Source organism: Lichtheimia ornata (genome assembly GCF_029851405.1).
Source record: "Lichtheimia ornata isolate CBS 291.66 chromosome Unknown scaffold00004, whole genome shotgun sequence".
Classification (NCBI taxonomy): Eukaryota; Fungi; Mucoromycota; class Mucoromycetes; order Mucorales; family Lichtheimiaceae; genus Lichtheimia; species Lichtheimia ornata.
The window spans coordinates 114,117-136,994 of NW_026695324.1; the positions used below are offsets into that span (position 1 = coordinate 114,117).

The 22,878-nt window shown below is 43.9% G+C and overlaps 8 protein-coding genes across 8 annotated transcripts; 5 read left to right on the forward strand and 3 right to left on the reverse strand.

The window, feature by feature from the left end:
• Positions 1-1,999: 1,999 nt before the first annotated feature.
• On the forward strand, positions 2,000-6,287 carry O0I10_001461 (uncharacterized protein; the record flags this gene model as incomplete). The annotated part of the gene is made up of 15 exons (XM_058481557.1): positions 2,000-2,161; positions 2,228-2,571; positions 2,627-3,296; positions 3,350-3,443; positions 3,503-3,931; positions 3,992-4,149; positions 4,204-4,334; positions 4,395-4,741; positions 4,804-4,906; positions 4,983-5,077; positions 5,141-5,266; positions 5,337-5,447; positions 5,551-5,744; positions 5,821-6,149; positions 6,239-6,287. 15 exons carry the CDS (start codon positions 2,000-2,002, stop codon positions 6,285-6,287), a joined length of 3,342 nt encoding a protein of 1,113 aa, XP_058347414.1.
• Positions 6,288-6,649: 362 nt separating this feature from the next.
• On the reverse strand, positions 6,650-8,456 carry O0I10_001462 (uncharacterized protein; the record flags this gene model as incomplete). The annotated part of the gene is made up of 3 exons (XM_058481558.1): positions 6,650-7,570; positions 7,646-8,149; positions 8,214-8,456. The coding sequence occupies 3 exons, from the start codon at positions 8,454-8,456 to the stop codon at positions 6,650-6,652; spliced, it is 1,668 nt and encodes a 555-aa protein (XP_058347415.1).
• Positions 8,457-9,820: 1,364 nt separating this feature from the next.
• On the forward strand, positions 9,821-12,763 carry O0I10_001463 (uncharacterized protein; the record flags this gene model as incomplete). The annotated part of the gene is made up of 6 exons (XM_058481559.1): positions 9,821-10,181; positions 10,245-10,583; positions 10,658-11,305; positions 11,370-11,431; positions 11,490-11,965; positions 12,031-12,763. 6 exons carry the CDS (start codon positions 9,821-9,823, stop codon positions 12,761-12,763), a joined length of 2,619 nt encoding a protein of 872 aa, XP_058347416.1.
• A 465-nt stretch (positions 12,764-13,228) lies between these two features.
• Positions 13,229-14,162, forward strand: O0I10_001464 (uncharacterized protein; the record flags this gene model as incomplete). The annotated part of the gene is made up of 6 exons (XM_058481560.1): positions 13,229-13,271; positions 13,341-13,556; positions 13,633-13,739; positions 13,801-13,911; positions 13,960-14,028; positions 14,088-14,162. The coding sequence occupies 6 exons, from the start codon at positions 13,229-13,231 to the stop codon at positions 14,160-14,162; spliced, it is 621 nt and encodes a 206-aa protein (XP_058347417.1).
• Positions 14,163-14,346: 184 nt separating this feature from the next.
• O0I10_001465 (uncharacterized protein) lies at positions 14,347-15,325 on the forward strand (the record flags this gene model as incomplete). The annotated part of the gene is made up of 4 exons (XM_058481561.1): positions 14,347-14,431; positions 14,497-14,933; positions 14,990-15,175; positions 15,242-15,325. The coding sequence occupies 4 exons, from the start codon at positions 14,347-14,349 to the stop codon at positions 15,323-15,325; spliced, it is 792 nt and encodes a 263-aa protein (XP_058347418.1).
• A 375-nt stretch (positions 15,326-15,700) lies between these two features.
• On the forward strand, positions 15,701-17,885 carry O0I10_001466 (uncharacterized protein; the record flags this gene model as incomplete). Its single annotated transcript, XM_058481562.1, has 7 exons — positions 15,701-15,731; positions 15,809-16,130; positions 16,261-16,474; positions 16,535-16,603; positions 16,741-17,066; positions 17,136-17,463; positions 17,535-17,885. The coding sequence occupies 7 exons, from the start codon at positions 15,701-15,703 to the stop codon at positions 17,883-17,885; spliced, it is 1,641 nt and encodes a 546-aa protein (XP_058347419.1).
• Positions 17,886-18,087: 202 nt separating this feature from the next.
• Positions 18,088-20,046, reverse strand: O0I10_001467 (uncharacterized protein; the record flags this gene model as incomplete). The annotated part of the gene is made up of 8 exons (XM_058481563.1): positions 18,088-18,440; positions 18,498-18,915; positions 18,993-19,074; positions 19,127-19,356; positions 19,422-19,484; positions 19,550-19,566; positions 19,632-19,910; positions 19,971-20,046. 8 exons carry the CDS (start codon positions 20,044-20,046, stop codon positions 18,088-18,090), a joined length of 1,518 nt encoding a protein of 505 aa, XP_058347420.1.
• A 194-nt stretch (positions 20,047-20,240) lies between these two features.
• Positions 20,241-20,837, reverse strand: O0I10_001468 (uncharacterized protein; the record flags this gene model as incomplete). Its single annotated transcript, XM_058481564.1, has 4 exons — positions 20,241-20,390; positions 20,451-20,583; positions 20,638-20,710; positions 20,765-20,837. 4 exons carry the CDS (start codon positions 20,835-20,837, stop codon positions 20,241-20,243), a joined length of 429 nt encoding a protein of 142 aa, XP_058347421.1.
• Between the last annotated feature and the right edge of the window lie 2,041 nt (positions 20,838-22,878).

Consider the following 22,878-nt stretch of genomic DNA (forward strand, 5'->3'; position numbering starts at 1 on the left):
CGAGCTACTTGTTTTGTTCCCTTTGGATTCTTGATGGATGCAGCTATCGTTGGATGTCGACAGGGTTTTATTCATATGGCGTTCATTGGTAAATAGCGGATGATCGGTTTTTTTGGCTCCAATCCCAACCAACCCCCTCTTTTATTATAGTATGCGAACTATTCAGCAAGCTACTTGTCTTGTACCCTTTGGATTCTTGATGGGTGCAGCTATCATTGGGTGTCCACAGCGGTCGATTCATATGGCTACTATTGGTAATTGATGATCCATTCGTTTCTACAACACCTGCCAACCTCATCTTTTATCATAGCATGTGGGCTATTCAGCAAGCTACTTATCTTCTGGTCCTTTGGAATTCATGGATGCAGCTATCATCGCTAAGTATCGTTCTATGGATTTGGAAACCTGTTTACCGTGCATCTTTTATAGGTGGATCATACCAGGGTCAAGGAGCGACGTCTTTAGCATCTTCCAGTATCAGCTGGCCTTATTACATCGTGCGATGGTTCTCGTTACCGCTTAGTGGACACTTCCTTTTATTGGCATCTGCAACAACAAAGCAACATCTTCTATATCTTTTGGTGTCGCCAAGCTTTATCTCGTCTGATTGTGGTTCTAGTTGTCGACAATCCTTTCGATGGATATCCTCCTATATGCGTGCCTATTATCGGTGGATCATATCAGCAACCAAGCAACAGAGTCCCTATCTTTATTGTCAGCAACATTCACTCGATCCTCTCGTGGTTCTCGTTATTGGCCAATTGATTTCAAGAGCCCTCTTCAGTGGACGACTCTTATGGATGTGATCAAGCAGCAATGTTACATACGCGTCTTTTTGGTGTGATGAAGGTTTATCCATGGCTCAAGGCATTCGACGTCAGGTGTTCTTGTTATCGGCAATTCTTGCGTTGGTGGACATCTTCCAGCACACTTCTCTTATGGGTGGATCATATCAGCAACCGACAGCAATTCTTTCCTACATCCTCGGTGTCAGCAAGCTTTACTTTATCTTCTGGTGGTTCTTGTTATCGGCAATTCCTTTGACAGATATGCTTTGATACGCGTCTATGATCACGCCGGCAACATACAGCAGCGCCCATTGATTTTGGTGGTGTGGTCAACGTTGTTTATTCGTCCCTATGGCGGTTCTTTCTATCAAGCATCGGCCGTTCCCTTGGTGGTGGAAATTCCACAACGCACGGCCCTTATGGATTGATCCTGTCAGCCACAAGCAGCGACGCCTAGATTGTCTTTTGGCGGCAGCAACAGGCAACAATCTACATATCTTTTTGTGGCATCATGCGGATTCGATTTCGATATGGCTTTGGTTTCATCAAGCAATGTTCTGTTCTTTGAAAAGCGACACTCCACATATCATTTATATGGGATTCTCTGCAGTAAGGAAGCTAAATTTGGCTAGTGGGTGGCATCACGCTTATTCGATTTCGATATGGCTTTACATAGGGAATGTCGCTCCTTTCTTTGAGAATGACTTACAACACTTGCTTTTTGTTCGACTCCTGTGCATCAACCAGAAACCATGACGACTTTGATGGGCCCAGCATTACCTGTATTTATGGCACATGAAGATGTAAGTATCTCTTCATTGATCTTGAAAACATCCACTAACTAGTTTCGTTATGTACGTAGATGGATCACTACATACAGCTTGTCGTCCATTCCATTCTCCATATTCATTTGATTATCCTACGGCACATGACTACCAAGCATCATTCCATCGCTTGAAACCAAGGTGCCAACGCAGCATGTCTTTGTAAACGGGCCATGTCAGCAACAAGCACAATGGCTGCTGCGGCAGTGGAACATGATTAATCATGCAACAAGATGATTCTACAGTATTCCAGTGCCAAATTCAGCTGACGGTGGGTTGATGCCGATGTCGCAATTTGAAGTTCGGTAGTCGCTTAAAGTTGTCCCGCCAGCAGACCTTCTTTCTTCAACCTTTATACACACTCCTCTCTTTGCCTCAAGGACAACCATGAATTTCAGCTTTGAAGGCAACTACAAACCGAGACGCAACATCAACCTCGGTGGCATTCGCTCGCATGAAGACAAGAAAACACTCATGGCAAAGGCCCAAGCGGAGCGGCGAGCAAGGGAACACGAACGACAAAGACAACGTTGCGCTGTCAAGATTCAGGTAATGGACACTGACATGTTGCAATGTGGATATTTATTGTTAACTTGACGTGCTTCTTTGTATCAGTCGTTCTATCGTGCAAAGAGAGACGCTAGCAGATTACGGCGTGCTGAGCTCAATGCGTTACAAGCGAATCTCAAGCAGCTGACGCAAGTTGACGACGATCATCGTGACACTACCTTCAACACCACCATTGCTACTTGTATGCGACAGTGTTTGATATTATCTTACGGTCCACTGAATTATGGTGCTACTCTGAACGAGCTGTGTGCTATTTTACTATCATCATCGAACGAGAATCTCCTGGGATTTATGCATCTCTTTGCTGACAGCGATAAGGATCAGTTGGATGAGCGGACGTGGCTATTAGCACTATTTACTACCAACGTCATCCTTGCAGCAGTGACAAGGTAAGGGACATTTCAATTGGGATACAACATGATGATGCTGATTCTCTTTTCATAGCTTCAAGGACATTGCACCACTTGTACGCTTCATTTCGATTGTGATGGATCCCACAACATACAAGCGCATGGCACAATACAATGGTTCACTGGATACACATGACACATATATGAGAATATCGACACACACGCTTTTGCATGGCAAGATAACCGAGATTCTAAGGCGGCTTTTGGTGTATGAAATCAACAGCGTTTCGACCATCGATCACAACAATGAGCCTTCTATTCTCACCTATACACTGAACATTGTTCTCGACATTATCAAATGCAAGCCGCCCTATGATTATACCCCGTCCAGCATTTCAAAGTGGCGACCAACAGCTCCCCCTACAACATCCATGTTTGGCTTATTCAGCGGCAATGGACCATCGCCATCATCGTCATCCAACAACGCAGCATCTACACCAAAACTGCTCCATCGATCCTTGATATTACAGCGCTTATTGGTGGACGTGTTTTCAATTCCCTTCTTGGTGGACAATATACCCGATGACATCTTAAAGTCGTTCCTGGATGAGTTACCTTTGGAGAGCGCACTGGCCACCCTTAATCGCATGTACGAATCTGAAGAGTGGACGCATGAGCATACCCCCGAACGAGTGGTTGGACTTTTGATGAACATTACACAAATGGGAGGATTTCATAAAGGCGTGCATCTTGATAGAGCACTAGTAAGTAGATTCGAGGATCAGGTGGATTTTGGTTACTAATTGTGAGATTTTAGGAGCCATACTCGATTGCGATTCAAAACCTACTCTCCGATTTGCCATCCACATACTTGAACGAACCTGATGAAGATGAAGTAATGACTGATTCAGGTAATAACAGCAGCAGGAAACAAGAATACAACTCGCGAGCTCACCTATATCGTACATAGAAGACGACCTTAGCGGATCAGAGAATGAGGACGTTGTCATGACTGAAGCATCTCGAGCACAGCAACAACAACGATACGTGGATCCACTTATTCGAGAACGGCTCAAAATGTTGTATGACAAAGGAAATGTGGATGCGTTGGTGAAACGATTTATTGATCTTGCACAAACATCCGGTGGTGTGAATCAAGCGTTGGCGGGTCGACTTGCTGGACTCTTTGATATGTTGATGACTCGATGGCCTTTGCAAAGGGATCCTATATTGAATGCATTGTTGTATCATCGTTGGTGGGTGGATGGCAAACGGACCGAATCGGTTGATCTGGCACAAGTGTTTTGGAAGGCATGGTCCTCCCACGAATATGCTGCTGTGTTCGACAACGATGATACCATCATGAATCGATTAACAGAAGCAGTGTCTTGTATTATGGGTAAGTAAATGTATATACTTGTGCTCTGGAATGGAACGAAGGTACTTATAGTGGTCGTAGATGCAAAAAGCCCTGACATATGGGCAATTCTCTACCTGCTTTGCGAGATGTATACCAAGCTATTATTCACGATTGGTGATGATGAATTTTTTGATGATAATGCGCCAAGCAGCCACCTGAAGCTGGATCAAATCGTCGCTCTCAGCCGACAATTGAAGGTAATGTGATTTCTTTCTCCATGGCGACCCGCTCTAACATTAAGGATATCATAGAACATCTCATTCGTATTGTTTTGGAGAGCTGGATCAGTGGACGTGGAGAAAACATTGGGCCTCTCTGGAATCCGGATATCACAATTGCGTAGCACAGTGACTCAACTGCTTCGACAAATCCATACACGAGAGTAAGTCAATGATGCAAGGGATTGATCGCTCTATCATACTGATATTCACTCATTGAAAAGCTCTCGACGTGCATTTTGTCCCAAAGAACACTGGTTGATCAAGAAATTGGATACCGAAGGTTTCTCGAGTGAAGCTGTAGCAGAAGAATTCTCTTTGGAAAACGATCCTGAGCAACAATCACGTCAACCATCCAAGACCAAACTCGCCCTTATCAGTCCACGCCTTGGTGTATTGAACAATATCCCCTTCATCATTCCTTTCGAGCAACGTGTTGAGATTTTCCGAATGTTTGTACAAAATGATCGTCAACGCAACAACATTGATCAATTCATTGGTCCTTCGGTGAATGTGACAATTCGGCGCAACCATGTATTCGAGGATGGCTTCTCACAACTTTACACGCGTGGTAAGAAATAGTGTGCGGTGGATATTGATTATATGCTCATGCATATGTGTGCACGTTGTTAGGCAAGGACTTAAAAGGCAAGGTGGCCATTGGCTTTGTGGATGAATTTGGGCTGCATGAAGCTGGTATCGATGGCGGCGGTGTTTTCAAGGAGTTCTTAACAAGGCAAGTGCACAAAGTAAAATTAATGAAATTATTTTCATTGTACTCATACATACATGTTATGCATGTCTTTATACAGCTTGAGCCATGAAGCATTCGATACCAATTATGGGCTTTTCCAAACAACACCGGATCAATTGCTATATCCTAATCCTGGGCGGCATGCAACACAGCGTAAGTTAATAGGAAGTGAGAAAGGTAATGATGATACTAAGAGATCTTGGTTCCCTTTTTTAGCTACACAATTGGCCTTTTTTGAATTCATTGGTCTGATTATCGGCAAAGCGTTATATGAAGGCATCCTACTAGACGTTGCGTTTGCTGAATTCTTCCTCAAGAAATGTCTGGGTGGTATCAATTACCGTGAGTATGGGATAGTGGGGGATGGCTACTTGAAGTCGTATTATTAATGATCACCTTTATGGGAATGTAGTTGATGATTTACGCTCACTCGACCCGGAGCTGTATAATGGATTGATTGCTGTGAAGAACTTTCGAGGCAACGTAGAAGATCTCTCGCTTGATTTTACGCTAACTCAAGATGGTAAGTCTCTTTTATGCATGACACGTGAAATGAAACTGTCAGCTGCATTGTTTTTGGGGGGTGCATGGATTAGACAAGATGTACTAATGTTTATGGCTTGTAGAGTTTGGAAAAACCCGAACCGTGGAATTAATTCCGGGTGGAAGCAACATCCCAGTTACCAATGCCAATTGCATCCAATATGTTTATCGTGTGGCTAATTATCGTCTCAACACCCAAATCGCCAAACAATGCAAAGCCTTTTTCCGTGGATTATCAACTATCATCGACATCAAATGGCTACGTATGTTCAATCAGGTACGCGTCAAAGAATTATCCCCTTGTTGGGTGCAATCATACTCATGTATCTATAACACGTGGAACAACCTGACAGGCTGAACTTCAAGTGCTATTGGGCGGTGCTTCGGTTCCCATTGACCTCGATGACTTGCGAGCAAACACGGTTTATGCAGGGTACACAGAAGACGATTCAACGGTCCAGAATTTCTGGCGAGCACTTTGCAGCTTTGACAATGAGCAGCGTATGAAGTTTATCAAGTTTGTAACCTCTTGTTCAAGACCACCATTGCTTGGATTCAAAGAGCTACGACCCCAGCTGTGTATTCGTAATGCGGGATCATCCGATGACCGTTTGCCAACAAGCTCCACTTGTATCAATTTGTTAAAGTTACCATGCTTCAGCAACTATGAGATCTTACGACAGTAAGTGTCCCCCCCACCCCTCCTCATTCAGGCACTTTGGGAGAGAGAGAGAGAGAGATTGGATTTTAACCATGGTTTTTCTTCAATAGGAAATTGTTGTATGCCATCAATGCCGAAGCAGGATTTGACCTCTCTTAAGCCTCTTACATACGATTGCATTCTAGACCCCCCTTACTACTCATGCCACATTATTGATTACATGCATCGTCGTCTGCCAAGTATATAGTTTGCATTAAAAAGAACAAAAACGCCTTGTAGAGTATACTATTTACTACTATCTGCTTTGAGGGATGTGTAACGAGGCTGTATACGGGTATGTTGTGTGTGAGTGTGTGTGTGTATGGGTAAAAACATGTGTTGGATAACCTTTTTTCTTTGTCGATTGGATGATGGATGTTATATGGTGTGTACGTGATTGTGTGAGTGTGTATGTGAGAGTATACAATGGTGACATGATGAGCTTAAAACAACGTCAAAGGGAGGAGAAGAAAAAGTAAAACTTAAGGAAAACGAATGATACTTGGATATCGCTCAAGCCCTTGGTTGACGAGACGTGTGACAGATGCGGTCCAGACCTCATCACCGACACTGGCAAAAGAAGCTTCATCCCCTTGCAGACGATGATCCCTGAGGAAATTGGCAATGTCAGCTCGCCGCCTATGGATGTACTCTGTTGTGGATGGATCGACTGGGACATGTTCAGGAATCTTCTCCAAACGACGATATACAGTGTAAGCGTTGGGGCGTTTGCTAGGATCCTTTTGCAAGCAATCTGTATATAGGTCTTCCCATTCTTTGAGCACACCTGGGATAGGTTCGATCCGGTATATGAAAGGGTCGACCAATGCGTTATCGGGAAAAGTGACTCGAGACACCAACTGCCACAGGATGATGCCGAGTGCATAGATGTCAGCTGCTGTCGTGACCTGGTAACGGCTTCCATTCATCACCATGTCCTTGCATTCAGGTGCCAAATAAGGCCATCTACCATATCCTCGTCCACTATCATCCTCCTTGGTCTCCTGTTCACCATGGCTACCACTGTTGTTGTTGCTATGCATTCCTTCGCTCCATCGTCGTTTTTGTTGTTGTCGATGGGATTCATTGGCACGTTGCATAAAGGTAATATCCGCCAAATCACCGACATAGTCTGCAAAGTTGAGTAAAATGTTCCGCGGATGAACATTGCCGTGCACATATTCCCAATGTATGTCCTTAATCTTTTTGGTCACGCTGAGCGCCAATGCACGAGGTTTGTCGTAGGTCGTAGGGATCTCGCGTTCCAAACTATCCTCCAAGTTACCATAGGTTGCCTTTTTCATCACCATGGCTAGTTGACTATAACCTGTTCTTTCATCCTTCACCACTGTCAATCCATAGGCGGGTATCACGGCTGTTAACATGATAGGGTCCAGACTGGGCTATGGTGAAAAAGGTATGCAAGGGTAAGGAAGAAAGTTGTGTGTGTGTACACGCATACCGGATGATAAGCTCACCTGATTAGCAATATCCATCACTGTCAATCCCTTAAGAAATACAAGATCCCAACGTTCTGGCACATGAGTCAACCGATAGGGTGGTACGAAACGAGCAACAAAAGACGATGCCATTCCTTCAGTGCTGGGTCGTTGCGGCTGTTTGTCAACAAACCATGTTGGTGGGAAAAATGGCAATGTATTGATGTTGCCTGCACCCACCAAAGCAAGAGGGCGATTGGTCTGATTCAGTCGTAACAATTGATGATAGATACGTTCCAACAATAGCCTGTGATCGGGATGAATATGATGTCGTTGCGTAATATGATCAAGCCATGGTTGAAGGGTGGTGGATTGGAATGGTCGCTTTGTTGTTGTATCGTTATCCATCATCAATGCATCATCCACTTGCATCATGTCGTCTTCCGTAGTCGAACCATCTTTCTTTGGTATCCAATTCCACATATGATCCAAGGAGAAGATCACATTCCACTTTTGATACCATTGGTCTGCAAGATCCCACACCTAACAATAAACCCGTTCAGTCAGCGGAAACGTTATTGAAACATGGCTGCATTGTTATACTTGCATAGCGACCAAACTTTGGGTGCATTTCATACTGTGCATTGCTGTCATTCTCGAAATCGTGGAATGCTGTTTCGAAATCGTGGAAAGTGGGTTGCAAGTCGGTGTCGGTTGTTGTTGAAGCATCGTTTGCAAGACAAGCACGGAAGCCATCGAGGTCAAAATGTTCAGGGCATGTTTCTATTAAAGGAACAGCGTATTGACTATAAAATCGGGCATCACAAGGAATAAGATAACGTAGGAGCATTGTATATAGAAGAAGAAAAAAAAAGAATAAAGAACGAGAGGAAAGAAGACTACACCCACAAAGGCAGCACAACAAAGAAGAACAACAAAAAGAAAAGGGGCAAGAGAGGGAAAGAAAAAGTAGGCGCGTGGACTTTTTTTTTGCAGTTAAACTAATCCGGGAAGCGAACAGTGCGTGTGTCCAGAACACACAATGAGACCTTTCCGTTATTCTCTCTCTTTCCTTTTATCAGCCACCCCCATGAAAGAAAGAAAGAGGAGACACTTTCAAGTTCTGGACGCAAGCGGAGTTGATCATGAACATCTTCACCCACATTTGGGGGTGGATGTAATGGATGATGAGAGAGCAAAAAGTAATAATAACGTTAAGGTGGAATGACGCATTCTTAAAGTGGGAAAAAAGAAAAAGAGAAAAGAGAAAGAAGGAATGTGGCAACGATGATGACAATGATGGCCATGTGTCATGGGTGTGAAATGTGGGTACTTGCTTTCTCTCTCTCTCTCGCTCTCTCATTTACCCACATCAACAACAACAACACATACACACGCCCTCCCATCATTCAAATAACGTCATACAGGTACACGTCGATCGTATATCCCCCTCTTGACCTTTTCACTGTGACATGATATGTATGCCGTACTTTAGATAAATATTTTTCTCTTTTTCATAGAAACTTCCCCTTTCTTTCTTGCACTTACCCATCATCATAATTCACCTTGCCTTTTTCTTCATTCAACCTCATGCACAAGCTATTCGCTGCATTATTATCTTGATGCAAATATCTCAATGTACAACCATCATCCATCAACTTGTACACCATTACAAGCATACTCTTACACCATGATGAATGGCAAAGAATGGTACGTTGGTACCTCACGTGGTGCAAACAACTCTGCAACTGAAACGGCAATCTTTTGGGTCCCGGTCCAAAAACAGTAAACAGCACACACAGGCATACCTTGTTTTCTTCCACAGCATCAATCAACTTGGCACACAGACTCCCAGCTTGATACCATCAGCCAGCTATTAACATCTTATCGTGCAACAATTGTGGGTCTGGGCACCAAAGCGCGATACTTAGCAGCACATGCTCCATGCCGGCAAGCGTGCACACACGCAGACATATGCATGCGATGTGGCACGAAACAGTTTACGACCTAAGCTAATCATCCCTCGAATAACATCAACAAACAGTAAGCAAACGTCAAACTGGAGTATGAATAGTGAGTGTTTCAAGATCGCCATTACCCTTTATTATAAAAACGCGCATTCACTTTTCACCTTGGCGTTTAATTTCCCCCTTGGCTTTTTTTCCTTGTGTACAATAGTCTTGACCCTTCTTTTTTACTTCTACTTGTCACAAGATGAAGAAGGGGTACGTCTCGATTCCACAAGACGAGCAGCCTGTTGCACAGCAGCAGTACATGTCCGACCCATCTTTTAGAGAGAAGGCAACGGGCTTCGTCTCACCAAGCGAAATCCCTGGTTCCCATGATCCTGCCATCGTTTATCAACGTCTACGCCACTGGTGTAGTCAAATTTATTCGTCTGATCATAGCCGTGATCCTTTGTTGCCTGCTGAAAAACGTGCTACTGCTAGTCCTCGTCCCATCTCTCGCTTTCGTTCACGTCTCTTGAAGGTTTTCGCATGTGGTGCCTTATTTGCAGCCTCCTACTCTTTATTCAATTATGCCATGCCACACACCAACCAAATGGTGTATCAAGGTACATTTCTTCTCATGATATGGATATAGGCATGGTGACACTCACATTATCTATATACCCTAGATGCTAGTTTACCATGGGAAGATCCCACTTTTATGATCAAGACGATGCCATCTACAAAGAGCATTCACGACTTTTTCCATACACTTGCATCACAACCGCATTTGGCAGGTTCACACAACGACAAGCTTCAAGCTGAGTGGACACGCAGCAAATGGGAGGAGTTTGGTATCCCCAACAATACCATTGAGACTTATTACCCATGGATTAATACACCAAAGACACGTCGATTGGCCATTGTTAGTGGTCCTGAGGAATTCCTATATGAAGCCAAGTTGGAAGAAGAACCCGTACCTGAAGACCCAGCATCATCCCACCCCAATGCTCCACCCACTTTCCATGGTATGTGCTTCTACTACTACTACAAGTACAAAAATGACTCCTTTGACTCATATGCATCATCATCATCATTATAGGTTACTCTGCTGATGGCAACGTCACTGGCTCTGTGGTGTATGTCAACTATGGTCGTCTTACCGATTTCCAATTCCTTGCTGCTCGTGGCGTCAACTTTACTGGCACGGTCGCTTTAATGCGTCATGGTGTGATTGCACGTGGTCTTAAAGTACGCACAGCTGAAGAATTTGGCTGTGTAGCTGCATTACTTTATTCTGATCCCATGGGAGATGGCCCATTCAACAAGATGACTGAAGATGGCACACCCGCTAAATCGTATCCAGAAGGTCCTTGGAGGTCCCCCTCATCGGTTGAACGTGGCACGGTTCACTATTTGTCAATTTTACCTGGCGACATGTTAACCCCTGGTTACGCAGCAACCGAAAATGCTACGCGTTTGGATCCCAGTGATACGTATGCCATGCCTCGTATCCCATCATTGCCAATTTCATGGTCCGATGCCTTGCCCTTGTTCGTTGCCATGGAAGGTCTTGGTGTCAAAGGCGAAATCGATTGGCTTGGTGGCCTTTGTGAAGTCAACTATTATTCAGGTCCAAGTGTTGCTCAAGTCAACGTCGTCAACTTTAACAACTACGAAATCAAGCCTGTATGGAATGTCATTGGTCGCATCGAAGGTGCTGTTGATCCTCATCGCGCTATCATCCTTGGTAAGTGTATGCTGTTACTTTTATCCTATTCCCTCTAACCACCCTATTTTCTTCCTCCTTTTAGGTACCCATCGTGATGCTTTTGGTTTTGGTGGTGCTGATGCTGCCTCTGGTTCTGCTGTCTTGGTACGTTGTCATGCATAGTACATCCAACAATGAGCACTAATCCACTTTTTGTATATAGATGGAAGTAGCACGTGTGTTTGGAATGATGCTTGAACATGGATGGAGACCACGACGTACCATTATCCTCGCTTCGTGGGATGCTCAAATGTATGGCAGCATTGGCTCAACCGAATGGGTGGAAGATCACAAAGATTGGCTTGATGATGAAGCCGTTGCCTATATCAACGTGGATCAAGCAGTGACAGGACCCCACTTTGGCGCTCAAGCATCACCTTTACTCAACAACTTGTTATACGAAGTGACATCTGAACTTTTTGATCCCAAGACCAGTATGCCATTGTTTGATGCATGGAAGATGGATCGTGAAACACGCATCCCACATGATCCCATTGGTACCAAGGGTATTACTACTAAGATGGTGGATCCTTTGGGAGGCGGTTCTGATTACATGGCCTTCTTTGATCATCTTGGTATCACCAGCTTGTCTATGGGTTTCCATGGCGACTATGGTGTGAGCCATAGCAACTATGACAGGTAAACATCATCATCGTATATGCACTCCGCCTTTTTGAACAAAGCAGCTAACATGTCATCATTAGCATTTATTGGATGGAACACTTTGGTGATCCTACTTACGAATATCACCAGCTGATGGTCAAGGTCTGGGCACTGATTGCACACCGCCTTGCTGACGATGTATTGCTTCCATTTTCACCTCTCGAATACGCCAGCGAGCTTAATTTGCGAGTAGCACGCATGGCTGATGAACAAGGTTGTGCCACATTACCAGAGCTATCGGCAGCTGTCAATGCCTTGTATGAAACAAGCGTCAAGTTTGATCACAAATTGCACAAGTTGCGCAAGAAGCTACGCAAGAAGTTGCACACACGAGAGGTGATCGATATTCAAAAGCACAAGAAGAAGCACAAGAAGCTCTTGAAGAAGGTGCGCAAAGCCAACGAGCGTCTTGGCCAAATGGAACGTGCTTTCATTGATCCCGTGGGTCTTCCTGGTCGTGAATGGTTCAAGCACATTGTCTATGCCCCTGGTTTATGGTCTGGCTACGAAGCTGAAATGTTCCCCAGCATTGTTGAAGCCTTGGATCAAGGTGCTAGCCCAAGCTTTACCCGTGAAATGGAAGAACGTGCTGCTGGCATCATTGAAAGTGCACGTAGTTTACTCAAGGGCAAGCACGAACGATTAATGAAGCATCCCCAAAAGCATGACGACGTTGATGATGATGATGATGATGAACCTGCTGAGGATCCAGAACAAGATGTACCAGAAGATGACGACCAAGAGGACGATGAGGAGGAATCCACCATGTTTTAAAGTAACCTTCGTATGTAGTTCTCCCCAACAACTCAATCCCCTTTTCACCTTGTATTATTATCCCATTCTTCCCCTTTGATACTTTATCTCTGAATATAAATTGATGTGAACAAAAGAAAGTTGGATGTCATTCTTCAATAAGGCTGTGCCACAAATAGGTTAAATGTACCGCAGCTAGATGGCTTAGGGATAAAACGAGGATGTTTGTTAGTGATGCTTGTTGTCACAGTGCGAGCATGATGGTTGTTTATGGGGATTTTAGCAACAATGGAGGGAATGCATGATTCTGAAACGGTAGCTAAGCTCTGTGCTACTCGAAATCGTTGTCCGTAAACGCCAACAATTACCCGTCATCCACCCAACTTTATGCATCGTGGCGCAATTAACCATCTATGATAGTCTCTTATGATGCATGCAAGCATATATTTAACTTTCTCCCATAGTAGAAAACACCTTCTTTTCTCCATGACCATTTCTTCCCTTAAGCTCTACTATACGTTGCCATATGGTATGGTTATTAAAAAGGCCCTTACCATGGCTTTTTGTTCCTAATGGGTATATGCCAAACAACATCTAGGGCGCGGATTGGGTGCTGTCATTCAACTATTACTAGAAGACGCATGTATCCCATACGAGTTCATCTTCATCGATAAGGCAAACGAATGGCCACGTGTAAAAGCCAGCTTGCTTGCTTCAAATTATCATTTTGATTGCATGCCCATGATTGAACTTGAAGATGGTAAGCGCTACAGTGCCTGCCTCCCTATCATGCGCTTCTTGTCAAAAAAGATTGGTAAGTGTCACGTGTACTACTTTTAGTTTTTGGCAAGCCGATGTTGATAACAGCTGCTAATCCATGTTACTATCAGGCAAGTACTTGCCCTTGGACAACTTGGATGAGGAGCAGTTTCTAGATGCTATAGCGGATTATGCTTGCGATTGGTTCCAAGTTACTGCTCGTGTTGTGCTTCAACCGGTAAGCATTAGCCCGCTTCCACCGTTGGATGACTTTTTCTAAATAAGGATCCGAACATTAGGATAATAAGCAGCTTCAACAGCAATACATCCTAAAGGAGCGACAGGTGTTTTTTGATCGATTCAACAGACTTTATAGCATGCACAAAGGTCCATACGCTTTGGGATCAGAGGTAACCCCTTCGCTTGATCATAAGCAATGTACTAACATAAAATGACAGATATCTTATGTGGACTTTTATGTGTACAAGATTGCGGCTCGGCTACAACCCAACAAGGAATCGATCAAAGTAGGTCAAAAGAAGGCATGAGTTTAAAAGGCATATGCATGAACTGACTATCGATGAAGGATTACCCCAACATAGCATCGCTTGTTGAGGCGATCAATGCACGTCCAAACCTACAAAACTTTTTGCAACCTTGAATAAAGAAAGGCAGTCGATTAATGCCATTTATTATAAAGATGTCATAACAATACAATTGAGAGCGTGAAGCAACGATGCAAAAAAAAAGGAATCATGGGGACTTTACAGCATGTCTACATAGTGGGTATTGGGAGAGCATTGTCCTGACAATGAATTGTTTCTTTGTTTCGCCCGCTACACAACATGTCTCGAAACGTGCAACATACCCATTTCAGCATTGTGTTTTCAAATACTCAACGCGCGAGAAGCGATCAGCTATTTGCATCTGGTAGGTAGCTCAATGGAGGGTGGCCATGCCAGATCGAAGCGTTGACGGTGTCCATTTTCTGGAAGGATGTCTAACCAAGGTTGTTGTTCATTTTCCCGATCCTCGGCAGCCAACACGTTATTGCTCAACACTCGAACGACAATGGAAGACGACCGATAACGACCATGATGATACCCGGATAGTATTCAAAGGAACGATCCATTGCCTTGACTATCAAACGTTGGAGGCAATCCAGGCACGCTTATCCACCGATCTCACATTGTCAACCCACCTATTGTGCAGCACATTTGATCTATCACTGACAAAGACACCTTTTGCGATGGTAATTGATATGGCGCTCAGTGATGAATATTTGAATCGAGGATGTCGTCTCTCCAATCTATCATGGTCGCGAAGAATGTGGGCTGTGGCGTCGCGTGCCAATCTCCTTGCTTTTACAAGTGTCTTTTACAGCGTGTTGGGAGGAGCATACAGTTCATTAAGCAAAGCCAATGCAAACTATGTAAGTTGTGATCATATTGATTGGATTCATGTTGATATTGATGTTGGTGGATGTAGGCATACAAAGCTGGATCGCTGGCATATCAACAAATCAAGTTGGCTCAATGGCTCAAGGACCCTATTCTCGAATCCAAATGCTGGCTTTACTTTGCGGAGGACTTGATTCAATTGGGACGTTTCAGGAGAGCAGACAAGATTATAGCTCGACAGTGGCGGTTTGCACATGCCCTGAATGATCGTATTGTAAGTCATTCTACGTCATGTTCACGTGGTTAAAGGCAAGGAGGGGCTAATGGATTATGTATGTAGTTGTTAACCATGTGTGAATCGGTACAAGCAAAAAGGATAGCAGCAGTAGCAGCAGCATTGAATGACAGCTCATGTGTTGGATAATAAATTTACACCATACCATATATATCGATCCATAAGCAGGCGAGATGACAATGCGTAATTATTAGGCACCAGCGATATTGTTTAGCCACTTGAAGGAGAGAGTAAGAGATAAGGTCATACGCCCAATGCTATAATTTGATATATTGCGTGGTAGTTGTCAAAAAGAGCAAAATGGGATAGGAGACAGTGTCAAATGAATCCACTTAGCAACCGTCGCCCAGACCACGACGAGCGGAATTTGACTTTGGAGTCGTTGCCTCGCTTAATTGCCTTTGTCTCTCTCTTTTGTCCTCCTCTTGTTCTCTCTCACCCCTCTCTCTCTCTCTCTTCCTTTCTCATTCACTCTCACCCACTTTCTCACTCTCACGCCAAACCATGAGTTCTTGGAAAATACCCGGTACTAAAAGTGAGCATTCAATCCATCCAACAAGCATTCATTCTATGTAAAGGTGTATTGGCATATTCACTTTTGTATACTTGTAGAGCACAAGGAACAAACGTCCTCATCGCCTTCATCATCATCACCCGTTCCTTCGACATCGTCTTCACAACAAGTCGAACCCAAATCTGGTGTGCTTCTTATACGAGTATGCGATGCACGAGATCTCTCGCTTCCACCAGGTGTCGAAGTACCTACTGCACCACCCCAACAACCGCAACCACCCTCTCGCAACCGTGATTCTTTGACCCGCAAGCAAAACTGGTGGTTACCTTATGTTGTTCTTGAATTCGACAAGAACGAGATCCTTGTGGATGCCTTGGCAGGTGATGCCACCAATCCCATTTATCATTATCGAGCCAATTTGTAAGTGTGTTTATCATCCATCTACCTTCAAGATCACCCCTTTTTTTCTCACTTGCTCCTTGGCTTAATTAACGTGTCGCTTATTTTGCATTTCCATCAATCCCCTTCTATGATGATGTCTCCTTTTTAGTGATGTATCACGTACTTCGGATGTATCGATATCCATTTATCTACGTCAACCACCCAAGGCTCAGGGATCAACCGAGCGAACTACCAATGACTATTTCCTCGGTGCAGTCAAGCTTCAGCCTAACTTTGATACAACCAAAGTTGATGATCAAGTCCTCAAGATTACCGGTGGTACCGGTGTTATGCATGTCCAACTCTGCTATAAGCCCCAACAGGTAAGGAAAGGGGGATGAGGATGAATGAATCATGGTCATGCTTATACCTTTATATAATAGGCGAGCCAACCGATTGCTTTTGATTCATTTGAATTGCTTCGTGTGATTGGCAGAGGTAGCTTTGGCAAGGTAAGCAAGGATAATATAGTTCATATATATTACGGCTATGGAAAACGATCATCGGGGGGTGGAAGAGGGCTGGACTTTTGATCAAAAATGGAAACTCATACCAAACACATTACACATTTGCGGGGGTGGGAGAATAGGTCTATGTGGTGCGTAAAAAGGATACCAACCGTATCTATGCCATGAAGGTGTTGCGTAAATCACGTATCATTTCACGATCTGAAGTAACACACACCATGGCTGAAAAGACCGTGCTTGCCAAAGTCAGCAATCCTTTCATTGTTCCTCTCAAGTTTGCCTTCCAAAGTCCCGACAAGCTGTACCTCGTCTTGGCTTTTATCAATGGTGGCGAGTTGTTCCATCATCTTCAGGTCGAAGGCAAATTCAGTGAGGAAAGATCCCGATTTTATACGGCAGAGCTGTTGAGCGCACTTGAATGTCTTCATGGTTTCAATGTAATTTATCGGTAAGATCATTTGATTGCGGGGGATGAACAAAGAGCATGACAATAATGGTATGGTCTATTTATTTCTAGTGATTTGAAACCCGAGAATATCTTGATTGACTACAATGGCCACATTGCCCTTTGTGATTTTGGTCTGTGCAAGCTCAACATGACAGAGAATGAGCGGACAAACACCTTTTGTGGTACACCCGAATATTTGGCGCCAGAATTGTTGTTGGGTCAAGGTTACACGAAATCAGTGGATTGGTGGACGCTTGGTGTATTGCTATACGAGATGATGACAGGCCTTCCACCCTTCTATGATGAGAATACCAATGAAATGTATCGCAAGATTCTTCAAGATGAATTGCGTTTCCCTGACGACATGTCCGAAGATGCCAAGAGCTTGTTGCGTGGGGTAAGTGAAAAGGAAAAAAAAAGTGTATGGGATGATAATAATCGTAATCCTAATTGGTCACATTGCCATAGTTGTTAACACGTGATCCTAACGAGCGTTTGGGTAACAATGGACCTGAGCATATCAAGAACCATCCTTTCTTTGCCAGCATTGATTGGCGAAAGCTATTGCAAAAGAAGTTGCAGCCACCTTTCAAACCCACAGTGGAGAGTGCATATGATACGACGAACTTTGATGAAGAATTTACATCCGAGAGACCTCTTGAATCGGTTGTCGATGAATCGCAAATTTCAAAGACGATGCAGGAACAATTTGCTGGATTTACTTATAACCCAGCCAACGATGGTGTCATGAGTGAAAGCTTCAATGGCAGCGTCGGTGTCAGTGTCGGAAATTCCCATCCCAGTGGATCCAAATGGTAGACACACAAACTTACATCCACCACCCTTTTTCGCAACAATTATATATATACACGAAGCCACTCCATATCCCATCCACATTTTTCATTACACTTTCACCAACTATTTTGTTGTATGCGTACACACAAAGACTTCTCCTACCCAAACGCACATCCAATAAAGTCTTTTTTTACATCATCCATCAACATTTATGGAATCCAACAAACTAATCTGATTTGGCATGCTCCACTGGTAAAGGGCTAACATAGATACGCCACAATGCAGCAATAGCATCCACAACGGTCTTGAGCATACCTCCCCCTGTGGATCCTGTGGTATCAATTTCAGCCAAGGTTGTTTTTGCTTGTGTGTACGGCGGGTATACTGCTTGAAGTGCTGCTTCACCGCCACTCGAAGTGATCAAGACGCTGCGTTTGTGGGTTAACTCATGGAAGCCATGTTCGCCATGATACGATCCTATGCCTGAAGCACCTTGGCCACCAAATGGCAGACTTGCCCTGCTAGCATGCATCATGACATTGTTGACACAAGCACCTCCTGAAGGCAATTGATCAAGTACTAGTAGTAAGAAAGGTTAGATGTAGAACACATGATCATGTAATAAACGAGCCTTACATTTGTTGATGGTGTGCTTGTTTTCACCAAAGATGTAAAGAGCAAGCGGTGTGTCTCGGTTAACCAAGGATGATACAATGCTGTCAATTGTTGGTACAACGATGATTGGGAGAATAGGACCAAAGATTTCCTCATCCATTAGCTTGAAGCCTTCAATGTCTCCTGGCACTTTGACAAGTGTTGGTGCAATATACAAATCTTCTCGATCAGTGTCACCACCATGTACGATCCATTTCTCGGATACGGATTGTAGCACCTGTGTCAATCGATCAAAGTGGCGTGGATGGATGATGCGTGCAAGTGAATCCGATTTTTGGGGATTGGTGCCAAAGCGGGCGACAATGGTTGATTTCATCTTTTCAATCAATGCATCGGCATTGGCCTGGGTTACCACAACAAAATCAGGTGCAATGCATGTCTATATTGACACCATGAGTCTTTTGCTTGTTTTCACATACCCCTGTTGGATTGCATTGTGCTCCCTTTTTTTCTTACCTGCCCTGCATTGAAAAACTTGCCCCAAACGATACGTTGAGCTGCCACGTCAAGGTTGGCATCGGGCAAAACCAAGGTGGGGCTATGATATGACGTGTTAATTGGTTGTCTTCCTCCTATTTGCATATACATACGACTTGCCACCCAATTCCAAAGTTACTGATGCCAATTGTTTGGCAGCTGCTGTCATAATGATACGTCCCACAGTGCCGTTGCCAGTGTAAAATACATGATTGAGTGGATACTCCAAAAGGCGAGTTGTCTCATCGGCACCACCATTGATAACAGCCACCACACTAGGATCAACATAGTGCTTGAGTCGATCCGCAAATAGTTGTGCCACATGAGGTGCAAGTTCGGAAGGCTACATATATGGATGGATGCGAATTAAAAAACGCTCGAGCCAACAAGATGACTTTTTTTACTTGCCTTGAGAATCACAGTGTTGCCGGCTGCCAAAGCTGCCACCACTGGTGCGATTGATGTTTGTACCTGTGATTGGGATACCGTTATTGTCAACAAGGTGACTGGATGGCGAAATAAATAAAAAAGCTTACGGCATAGTTCCATGCACCTACACAAGAAAAAACCTGTTAAAGCTAGTTACACACACACCCACATGCACCTGTTGTCTCTTACCAATCACGAGTACCACTCCTTTGGGTTCCTTGCGGATGACAGCATTACCCTTGAAAAACCATCCTGCTTCGGGATAGCTGGGACTCGCTAATCGGTGGAGGTTTTTGAGGAAACCTTTGATGTCTTTTTTGATAATGCTGATATCGCTAATGAGTGTCTCAAAGGTGGGCCGATGAATGTCTTTGAAAGATGCCTCGCAAATAGCTTCTTTTTCCTCATCCAAGAATCGCAACATCCCTCGTAGCACGTTTTTCCTAAACTCCAATGACCGCGTTTGGCCTATAGTCATACTCTATCGTTTAGCTGGGAGGAGACAATCATAAAGAAGCCAAAGTCAACCTGAGAGGTACATGCGTCGAGTAGCAGTAACGGCTGTCTCGATCGTTTCAATAGTAGCAAAATCAAGGGCAGTCATTTTGGAGAAGAAGATGAAAAAGTAAAGGAAAAGGAAAAAGCAAGGTCGTGCGTAGTTTATGCTAGGTTTTTGTACCATGACGGCCATTCGGCGCCCTTTCCCCCCAATTTGAAGCTCATCCATTCGCTGTTGGTCATCGTTTTATGTAATGAGTTTATGTACAATTATATCTCTACCTACTACAACTAGAATGATCAAGCTGACGTGGTGGTGGTGGTAGTGGTGGTATCATCATCTGGTTTCTTTCCTTCTATCGTTCCTTGATGAACAAACTCCAAGGTTGCCATGATGGTCCGCATATCGTGCTCCATTGTTTCAGCCCAATTCCTTACATCTCCAAGTTCCTTCATAGATTCATCCAATAAGCACATCATCCTTCACAATGACAATGATACATAACATACCTTGAGTGCCGTATTGAAATCATCCACCAATGATAACCATTGCTTCGTTTGCTTGGTGTATTTTGCCGTTTGGTTTGCGAGCTTACGCGATTCACTCTCGAGTTCTTTTTGTCGAGTAAACACCTCGGATACCCTGTTTTATGTTTGCTCAGTGTATTGACCATGGCATACACATGCTGATGCTTACCCTTCATTGAGATGAGTATTGAGGCTATCGGTGAGCTCATTGACAGCGCCCACGGCGTCTTTACGAAGCTGATCTACCCAAGAATGAATGAGCTACTGGTTCTTGGTTGCCAATCTAGTTGCCGTACCGTTTTCACGTTTACGCTCTGATTGTCGTTGCTGGTGTGCTTTCAATAACTGTGCAAGCGATGCATCCGACATGGTTCTCGTTTGGTGTTGAAAGTGTTATGGTGCGAGGTCAAGAAGCGAGCGACAAGAATTGGGACCCGTCATGCAATGGCTCGCTGTGATAAAGATTTGATTCATTTCCCCACCCCAAGAGCACCTAATAAAAGGACCATTGTTTTAGGCGTTGATTATGCCACTGAATAAGATAGCTCGTTGATCACTTGAAAATAGACAATGTGGGTACACTCTTTATGGACGAGACAACAGGTTGCATTGTTAAAGTCGGAGCACAGCCTAAATGATGGATGGCACATGAAAGTTGGCAACATTGCCTGCTAGCCGACAAGCTTGGACTTTGATATTATCCATTCACTCTTGCAAGAAGAAGCATACACACTTGATGATTGAAGCTATCCCATCTCTACTTGGTTGTCTCCTTCCTTCAAGTCACTTGAGATCATGTATCCATGCACAATGATGAGAGGTGGATGATGGCAATAAGGAGGTAACCATGGCATTCTTTCTCGTGGTACAATCTCATCAACACAAAACGCCCCAATCGATTCTTCCCAGAATTCCATTCAAATCCTCTCTACCTGATCATATCCTTCTCTCGTTATTCCCTTTGCCTTCCTCCTATCCCACTACCAAAAGACTTGTGCAATTACAGACTAGCGTAAAAGATATATACTATTAGTTTGAACACGAAAAAGATAAACTATTGGATACTGCAACACGACAACAAGGGTGTTTCCCTCCTTCCTCGTCTTTACAAATGGTCATATGGGAGGAGAACGTAATAGGGATTGGTGTTGTTGAGGAGGCCAATCGAATGAATCTGATACAGAGTGATGCATCATTGGAGGAAAATGCGTATAGTCGTGGTGTTGTGGTTGTTTTTGTTGGGGTTTTGTCGCTTTCAAAACGGTGGTTGGTAGACGTTGACCCATCCACATGTGTGGCACTCGTAGAGTTGTTTGGTGGGACCACAAGGAATAAGAGGGATGAAGCTAGAAGGGAAAAAAAGGGTGTATATAGGTTATATATATGAACGTCCATGACTCATCATCCATATAGCAGCCTCCCTTACCAGAATGTAAAGCACTCGTTGGCCTTCACAAGGTAGACGTCTCGAGCAGAGCAGTTGGGGCAGGTCCACACGTTATGACCCGATCTGCGCTTGAACTGATCAAAACCAACTAGATTGCCGGCATTAGCTCTCTTTGAAGAATAAAGTGGATAGTAGACTTGGTAGCCATCACTTACATGTAAAGCAAAAGAACATAATGTCGCCTCTGCAACACCAAAAGAAATACGAAAAAGAGAAAGAGGGGGGTTAGATTGGTTGTGCGGAGATTGTCTTGGCAAGCCAGCCCATTCATGCTAACGCATTTCGTTTGTTTTGTCTTGCATTGCTGCAGGCACACACGTTACATGACGATCGCTATGCTCGTTGCAAAAGTTGACATTGTTGTGTCCTAGAGTACAAAATCTTCATGTTGTGCATAATACGGATAACTTCGATATTCCTAGTCATTTGTCATACGCGTTGCATGCATAAAGATGTGTGGTTTAGCGCTGTTTTTGCATTGTTTGCATATAGTCCTCAGGACGAGATACTCTCTTGACAACATAACGAGTGGCACAATGAATAGATGTAACTCCCACGGAGCAACTCAAACCCATCATGATAATGAACAATGGTTGAAGGCGTCTTATCATGTTGCGTTTGTTCTTCCTTTTCTTTGTAATAGCATGTAGTAGATGTGCAACACAACGAGAATGATCGTCGACGTTGTCTTTTTCTCTGGATGGCAGGGAAATGTCGACCTTGTTTAAATATGATAATATTCTCGCGTGTAACAATCGGGTGCACAGATTTCTACTATATTGCTTCCGCTATATTGAAATGACGTAAATGTGTTGTATATGTATCGCATGCTCCCATAGTCCACACATTTGTTGTTTTCACGCCCATGGTTGGCAGTCACCACCAAGTGATAGCTTTTTTTGTGCAGTCCAAGTGAAACAGCGTGACAACCTGCATAATGGGCCAATGCATGTGTTGCGGTGT